The sequence below is a fragment of the Dasypus novemcinctus genome, chromosome 30, assembly GCF_030445035.2.
Source record: "Dasypus novemcinctus isolate mDasNov1 chromosome 30, mDasNov1.1.hap2, whole genome shotgun sequence".
NCBI classification, from domain to species: domain Eukaryota; kingdom Metazoa; phylum Chordata; class Mammalia; order Cingulata; family Dasypodidae; genus Dasypus; species Dasypus novemcinctus.
The window spans coordinates 41,166,729-41,176,000 of NC_080702.1; the positions used below are offsets into that span (position 1 = coordinate 41,166,729).

The window sequence follows — 9,272 nt, forward strand, 5'->3', positions numbered from 1 at the left end:
ATTGAAGGTTCAATGCGGATCTAGCAGAATATCCCTATCTACATATAATAACATGACTTTAAATTGCTGTTTGACCTAATGTAAGGAGGAAATGGAAAGGAGAAATGAGTTTATATGGCTACGAGTCTCTAAAAAAGAGTCTGGAGGCTGTCAGAAGGATTGCCCTTATGCACAACTGAGCAGAATCTAAGAGACAGATGAAGTAGATACAATCCCCAGGTATTGGTTCCTTTGAGGGCTAAAGGGACCCACGGGTTCTATGGTCATGTCAGATAGGGTTCATTGCCATGACAGATGGCCCTTCTTTGGAGCTGGTGTTTCTGCATGATGAAACTGGACCCAGAGGGGATCTCTTTTCATAAGACTATCATGCTACTTTACTGGAATTGTAGTTGGTATTGGGGTTTCAGATATATTTAGAGGATTGAATCTTTTTACTGACAATATGATAACCAGGCCCTGAGCCTCAACAGACTCCAGCTCCTACAATCTGATTTATTGGACTCACCTCACTCAGCTAAGATGGAGTTGAAGAAGGACAACCACCACACCATGGAGCCTAGAGTGCCTACAACTGAAAGCAGGAGGATTGCATCCAGTAACCATGTTGAATCTGAGCCTCCTCTTCATATAGAGGTGCAACGGACACAACCAATCCAAGGACCGCAGAGAAAAGGTGGCATTGGAGTGGGAAAAGTGGACATGGGGGCTGATGGGTATGGGGAATGGCAGGAAGAGATGAGATGTGGAGGCGCCTTTGGGACTTGGAGTTGCCCTGGATGGTGCTTCAGGGGCAATCATCGGACATTGTTAATCCTCCCAGGGCTCACTGGATGGAAGGCGGGAGAGTGTGGGCCATGATGTGGACCAATGAAATGGATGTGTCATGATGATGGGAGTGAGTGTAGCTGGGGGGGGTGAAGGTTGCGGTGGGGGTGGTGGGGTCGAATAGGACCTCATATTTTTTTTAATGTAATATTTTTACAAAATCAATAAAAAAAAATAAAGGTGAAAGTTTGATCCTGGAGTATAAGGTGCAAGAAATAAATATTTGGGAAGAAAAAAAAAAAAAGAAAGCAGATTTTGTCAAAGCAGCCAGTGAGCTGAACTGAGAGCCGTGTGGCTAGTTATAATGCATGAACCAAGACCCATTACTGTGTGTATAGCTATTTGGGCCATGTACAAAGGACTAACTTTATGGCTGCCCCAGTCAGAGTGGCAAGAAGGGATGATTGGTAAAAGGTCTTTCTGGTGACAAAATTTGTGGTAGGACTTGTGATCCAAAGGACAAGAATGTAGCACAACGATTAATCATGTTGCAGGGCATAAGCCTCTCATAAGTCCACGAAATGACTCTGCAGCATCTACAACAAGTAAGAACTTTTTTACCATTCAAAAGATGGATGAATCACACGGTTGCATAGACACATGGGTCATGTGGGTGCTCGAACCTTCCTGCAGATGACCAGGTGACATAGCATCCCATTAAAAACTGCAAATGAAATGAACACATTAACAGCATGGGAGCTATATGCTAAATAATACCCATGCAGAAATCGGGTTCCCCTGAAAGAAGGAGTTGTAAAGCAAGTAGACAGACCTCCTACAGTTACGGCAGCTAGATTATAGTGGATCTCTTCCCTCTGATAAAGTATATAATTTTCTCTTCACAACTGTGGATACTAATACAGGTTTAGTTTTTGAACTTCCATTCCATATAACCACCCAAAAAAAGTATCATTGTGGCATTGAATATTTTAAGTGCCCAGTATGGGCATTCTTTTGAAGTGCAGAGTGACAGAGGAACCAATTTCACAGGTTCCAAAGTGCAAACCTGGGCAAAAATGAAGGCATTGTTTGGCATTTGCACGTCCCATATTGAGTGAAGGCTGCAGGTGTAGTTGAACAGTATAATGGTTTATTAAAAGACAAATTTTACACGATGTCTCCAAAGGAGCTGACCTTGCAAGAGTGGGCTAACCACCAGTTGTGGGAAGTAGACCTTATAAGTAAGCAGCTATGTTGAATAGGCCAGTACCCTTTAGAATTGGTTGTACAGGGATGTGCTTTACCCTTGCATGTAAAAATGAACACATCAGACTCTCTTGCATTTCCTAAAGTTTTAGATGGAAATTTGGTATTGTGCAGCTCTCCTGCCTTGGGGTCTGGAGAAACAGTGGTGTGGTGTGGATATGGCCATGGACTGTTGTAACTGAAGACCACACTTGGAAAGCCATCCTGTTAACATATGGAGATGATATGAAGAGGGGATTGATGATGACACCATGGGTTTCTAAATGATCATCTGAAGTATGAGTGGCACTGCCTGAAAACTCAGGGGGAACCCTTCTGAGGGGAACTTTTTACTTGAAAATGTGGCCCATACTATTGCTCCCAGTGGAGCTCTCCCCTTTGTGATCAGGTTTAGTTTGGGGAGACAAGGTATGGAAATCCAGACCACAGCAGCCACCAGAGCCTGCCACGATTCTGTCCCAGGTTGACAGCAGCCAATACCGTACTGTTGTAGACTCATATCTATGCCATGTTCACAACATAACCCAGCACTGAGCATTCACTGACCTGTCAAGAGAGGGAGCAGGCCTTCCATGGACAATTGCCATTGTGACTGAGGATACCTAGACATGTCTTCTGACAACTGACCAATCCACAGCAGAGTGGGATACAATATGAAGACAAGCAGATCACCACTCAGAGATATGGACAATACCCATTGCCCAGTGGGCCAAGATATCTATACTGGGGGTGGGGGGAGGTTTACAGCTGAACATGTAACCTTAAGGGAGATAGTAACCCAGTGCTTTGAACAACATGCCAATAATTCCCAGAGAATAGCAGGATGGACCGCTGGTTTCTTTGCCATTGTACTGTAATCAATAAACTGTGTATTTGTGGGAACATCTGGTATCCATTTGGAAATGGGCTGTGTTAATTAGCCTTAGTTTTGTAATTTCCTCAATTATGTTTTGTTGTGTATTATATTGTTGTAGTGGCATTTGGGTCAGGGTTGCAGCCCTGTGGTTATGAAATCCTAAGATGCCAGACACTTAAGGTATACCACTGTAAGAGACAATCATATGTTCTCCTAGTAGTGACATAAAAACAGTTTCCATGTAGACAGAAGAGTGGAGAGAACAAAGATAGCTTAAAGGAGCAGGAGCAGAAGAGAGATCAGAGGAAGAGCATGAAGTAAACTCAATGTGCATAAACTGCCCACAGCTCTGCCTGCCTTCTTTTGCAAATGGTTCTCACTCTAACAGGTGGCCTCAGACCCAACATTTGGTATACAAACAAGTACATCAATATGATTGCAGTGATGGCACAAATTTTCTACATTTTTGGGAGTGAATCATGTCCCCCACAAAGGATAAGTTAATCTCCTAACCTCCAGTACTCTGTACATGAAATCACTTTCAAATAGGACCCTTGAAGCTGTTATAATTATTTTATGTAGGGTCTCATTTAAGAATATGGTCTACACAGACTCTACATACATGAGGCCAAATTAAGTCATGGTGGACTTTAAACCATAATTTTGGGTTCTTCATAAGCAAAGGAAAAAAAGAGTCAACTGAAGTCAGAAGTAAGAAGAAACCAGAGACGAGGCAGATGGTCATGTGAAAGAGGCAGAGATGCACACGAGGCAGCCCTATGGATTGTTGCTACAGTGTCTGGGAGGAAGCCCTTCCTGCAGAGACCTTGATTTTGGACTTCTAGATTTGAAGTTAAGGAGGAAAAATTCTTATTGTTTTTGACAACAAGCCTGAGGTTTCTATCATAGTCACTTGGCAAAATAAAATACCACATTTGTCAGACTCCTTCTCATTTCAGTGTGACTCTGTGGAGCTCTTCAACTAACTTTGTTTCCGGAAAGTATTTAAAGCATTCTGTTTCCTTTGGTCAAGAGTATATGCTGAAAGGGAAGTGGCTCCAGAGGCCTTGGCATGATTCTGCTTCTTTATTTGGAGCACTGAATCTGTCACATGAATAATTCTTCAGCTGGCTTGCTAGAGGATGAAAGAGCATGTACATCAAAAATGAGAGACTCAGTTGAGACCAATTGGACTTCCATAGGGCCAGGTAAGAACCCAGCATGAAAGAGAACCCAGACAAGGCCATCAGAGCCACCCCGGCTGGCATAAAACTGATGACATACTCAGGAGGTTCCTGCAACGATCACTTGGCAGCCATACAATGTAAAAGCATTATCTTAAACCATCCACTTATCCGATGGCTTGTTGTATATCAAGAGCTGATTGATACAATAATAAATGAAAACAAAACCGGGTCATTCAGAATGATCACTGATCCTCGTTTTCAGCATTCCTGCAGCTATTTAAATACAGCATTATCATATTTTGGTTCTCCACCTGATGATATAACCCACTATGACCAAATGAGCACTCACACACTCCCTAGAAGCCTGCCATGTATCAGATGCCCCTACTTAAGCATATTAAACAGGTAACCTTCATTATTATATTTTCTAAAGAAATTTCTCAATATTATAGTTTAAACCACATACTTGACAATCTCTTATGTCCAAATGTTCCCCCCACCCTTCCCCAAATTCTTGGGCCATCTGAACTATCCTCCCATCCCTAGCCCCCCTCAGCTCAGAAAATTCCACAAAATGTATTCCTACGCCCCACTTTATCCCTTTCCTGTACAAATACTTAACTCTAGTTTATCATAGATTTCACCCATTTAGGTGTCAGCTTGCAACCTTCCTCCCCCCCAACTTCCTTTAAGCTTGTCATTCAGTCTCTAGCTCTCTGAGACAGCTTATTTTACTTACTTAATATCAGAGAGGTCATATAGTATTTAACCTTCAATGCTTGGCTTGCTTAACTCAACCTAAGGTCCTCAAGATTCATCCAAGTTATCACATATGTTCGTACTGTATTTGTTCTTATAGCTGAATAGTATTCCATTGTATGTCTATACCATATTTTATTTATCCACTCATCTGCTGATGGGCATTTTGGTTGATTCCAACTTTTGGCAATAGTGAATAGTGCTGCTATGAACACTGGTGGGCATATTTCAGTTTGTGTCCTTGTTTTCAGTTCTACTGGGTATATACCCAGCAGTCAAATTGCTAGGTCATATGGCAAATCTATACTTAGTTTTTTGAGAAACTGCCAAACTGTCCTCCACTATGGCTGGATCCTTCTGCATTTCTACCTGCAGTGGATAAATGTTCCCATTCCTCCACATCCTCTCCAGCACTTGAAATCTCCTGATTTTTTGATAGCTGCCAGTCTCATGGGAATAAAATGATATCTCATTGTAGTTTTGATTTGTATTTCCCTAATAGCTGGTGATTTTGAGCATTTTTTCACGTTCTTTTTAGTCATTTTTTTTTCTTCTTTGGAGAAGCATCTGTTCAAATCTCTCTCCCTTTTTTTGAAATGGGTTGTTTGTCTTTTTATTTATGAGATATAGGAATTCTTTTTTTATTATATTTTTTGTCTTTATTTTTTTTTAATATTACATTCACAAAATATGAGGTCCCCATATGCCCCCACTCCCCACGACAACAATCCCCTCCATCATCAGGAGACACTAATCTCACCTGGTGAACACATCTCTGAGCATCACCGCACCTCATGGTCAATGGTCCACATCATAGCCCACACTCTCCCACATTCCACCCAGAGGGCCATGGGAGGACAAACAATGTCTGGCAACTGTCCCTGCAGCACCACCAAGGACAACTCCAAGTTCCAAAAATGCCCCCACATCTCATCTCCTCCTCCCACTCCCTACCCCCCAAAAGAGCTGGGAGGTTATCAGAGGGGTTGCCCTCTCTGAACAGAGTCCCAGAGACAGATAAAGTGAATACAACCCCATGCGTTGGTTCTCCTGAGGGCTGCAGAGACACACAGGTCCTATGGTCATGGCAGAAGGAGTTCAGTGCCATTTCAGTTGGCCCTACTTGGTGTTTTTGTTTCTGTGTGATGGAGCTGAACTTAGATGTGATCTTTGTCCACAAGTCTCTTCTTTTACTTTTACAGGAGCTGTAGTTGGTGTTGGGGTTTAATGTATACTGAATCTCTGGACTGACCATTTGATAGCCAGGCCCTGAGCCTCAACCGACTTGCAACTCCTATACTCTGGTTTATTGGACTTACCCCACTCAGGTAACATGGAGGTGAAGAAGGTCAACAACCACACCAGGGAGCCAAGAGTGCCTACAACTGAAAGCAGGAGAATTGCATCCAGCATCCATGTGGAATCTAAGCCCCCTCTTGATAAAGATGTGGAGTGGACACAACCATTCTAAAGTCCACAGGATGGAGAAATAGAGTATGGATTAGAGTGGACTTACTGATATTCTATTCATGAACTATTGTGATTAGTAATCGAAGAAAATGTGGCATTGGTGTGGAGAGAGAGGAATTCTTTATATATGCAGGATAAAAATCTCCTATCAGGTATATGGTTACCAAATATTTTCTCCCATTGTGTAGGCTCTCTTTTCACTTTCATGACACACTCCTTTGAGGTGTAAATAGCTTTAATTTTGAGGAAGGCCAATTCATCTGTGTGTTCATTTGCTGCTCGTGCTTTTGGTGTGAATTTCTATAAGCCATTTCCTATTAACAGTTCCTGTAATAGGATCCTATTACAGAGGCTTCCCTATATTGCTTTTCAAGGTCTTTATGGTCTTGGCTCTTATATTTAGGTCTTAGATCCATCTTGAGTTTATTTTTGTATAAGGTGTGAGTTGATAATCGTCTTTCATTCTTTTACATATGGATATCCAGTTCTTCAGGCACCATTTGTTGAAGAGGCCATTCTCTCCCAGTTGAGTGGGTTTGGTGGCATTGTTGACTGTCAGGTGACTGTGTATATGAGGGTCTGTATCAGAACTCTCAGTTTGGTTCCATTGGACAGGAAGTCTATCCTTGTGCCAATACCATGGTGCTTTCACTACTGTGGCTTTGTAGTATGTTTGAAGTCAGGTAGTGTGATTCCTTCAAATTCATTTTTCTTTATAAATATGTTTTTGTTATTCAGGGCCTCTCCCCTTTCCAAATAAATTTCCTGGTTAGTTTTTCTAGTTCATTAAAGAATGCCATGCTGATTTTTTTTTGGAATTGCATACTACAGTGTAAACCATGATCCATGTGGAACAGCAGTGCTCCAAAATGTATTCACTAAATGAAATGAATGTCCCACAATGATGAAGAGGTTATTGATGTGGGAAGAGTGGGGTGATGGGGATGGGGGGTATATGGGGGCCTCTTATATTTTTTAATGTAACATTTAAAAAATAAAGAGAAAAAAAAATAAATACAGCATTCATGATAACCTTGGAATTCAAGTTAATTGCAGATAACTATATTAAAAGGAAACTACATTAATGTTAGCCATCTGGTAACCAGCAGTATGTGAAAGGACATGGGTGTTCGTGGAGTAAAAAATTATGGCTTTGAATGAGAACCCTCGATTCCAAGAGGGATTATTAGGCAGATTTTTAAACTCTTCTTTATATTCATATACGAACAAATATATATAAGAAAGCACTGAACAAAAAAGAGGTAAAAATAATGATATTAAAGGAAATCACTAGATTGACAAATGCCTGCTCTTTAAAATTAATGATGTAATTTTGAACAAGGGCAGATATTGTTTTCAGAGGGAGCAAAGAGTTATATTCATCAGTTGCCCTGGAAGTATTTAATCAAAACAGAAAGGTGATATAATAAAATAATATAGAAATTGCAACACATTCCTCTACACCAGTAACTAAACTTCAACATGGACATGAAGCTAGCAATGTCAAGGAGAAATTTCTCGTCATCAAAAATTTAAAGTTGATCTCATAATACACTGTTTGACTGAAATTTTTACTTCATCATATTTGAGGTCATCTGGACTCTTGGCAGGTTTACATCTATGATCTATCTAAAGAAAGCAGACTTCTAGTTCTACAGGTTTGAAAGTTGCTAAAACAGCTTTTCAGCCACCACAGAACAAATGACACTTTGCAGACTTTCCTCCAAAGCATTTTTTCAGAGCCCCCTTTATGACTTTATTCCTCAGACTGTAGATGAAAGGGTTCAGCATGGGAGTGATCACAGTGTACATCACTGAGGCTGATGCCACTGAATGTGTGTTATGTGAAGCAGCAGAACTTAGGTACACCCCTATGCTGGTACAATAAAATAGGGAGACCACTGAGAGGTGAGATGCACAGGTGGAAAATGCTTTATACTTCCCCTGAGCTGATGAGATGGCAAGTATGGAGGAAACAATCTTAGCGTAAGAGAAAAGGATCCAACCAAGGGGACCTCCAGCCAGCACTCCAGCTATTAAATACATTGCTAAGTAGCTGAAAAAAGTGTCAGAACAGGCAAGTTGGACCATCTGACGAAGTTCACAGAAAAAGTGGGGGATTTCTACATGTGTGCAAAAAGACAGCTGTAACACCATTAACCCCTGTAAACAGGATTGAATAAAAGTCATGACCCAGGACCCAAAAACCATCAGGACACAGATGTGGGGGTTCATGATGACTGTGTAGTGAAGGGGGTGACAGATGGCCACAAAGCGGTCATAGGCCATCACGGCCAGGAGGAAGACATCCAAGCCCGCAAAGATCATGAAAAAATACATCTGGGTGATGCAGCCTGTGTAGGTTATGACTCTGCTCTGTACCTGAATGTTCACCAGCATCTTTGGGACAGTGGTGGAGGATAAACCGATGTCACAAAGGGACAGGTTGGAGAGGAAGAAATACATGGGTGTGTGGAGGTGAGAATCAGTGATGATGACCAGGATTATGAGCAGGTTCCCAAAGATGGTGACCAGGTAAATGGACAGGAACAGCCAAAAGAGGAGGTGCTGCACTTCTGGATCCTCTGAAAATCCCAGGAGAAGAAATTTTGAAATTTGTGTTTCATTTCCAGTTCCCATGTGGTTGATGAGACTAAGAAGAAATAGAAAAGAATTTGGGTAGTTTTTATAGAACAGATAGTACTATCCAAACAGAAATATTACATCATCTATTTCAACGAAAAATATAATATCTATATTATTTATATGGATCTTATCCCTTTAGTGTATTTCTAGTGTCTCTTCTGATTAGGAATTCCTTCCCCCAAACTCGTCTCTTTACCAAGGATTCATGCTCACTACAGATTTCATGAGAAATTCATTCATTTGTGAAATATATATTGAGTTGTAACTAAGGGGCATGTAGAGTTGTGGCAATGAGTCCACAATGCTGTAATTGAAAAGTC

At 41.2% G+C, this 9,272-nt stretch overlaps 1 protein-coding gene across 1 annotated transcript; it reads right to left on the reverse strand.

Annotated features, from left to right (window-relative positions):
- Positions 1-7,989: 7,989 nt before the first annotated feature.
- On the reverse strand, positions 7,990-8,946 carry LOC101412996 (olfactory receptor 7A17-like). Its single transcript, XM_004467662.2, has one exon. The coding sequence runs from the start codon at positions 8,944-8,946 to the stop codon at positions 7,990-7,992; it is 957 nt and encodes a 318-aa protein (XP_004467719.2).
- Positions 8,947-9,272: the final 326 nt, after the last annotated feature.

Excerpts from the sequence above, each read along its gene's own strand:
- LOC101412996 (XM_004467662.2), bottom strand. The coding sequence starts at position 8,946 with ATGGGAACTGGAAATGAAACACAAATTTCAAAATTTCTTCTCCTGGGA.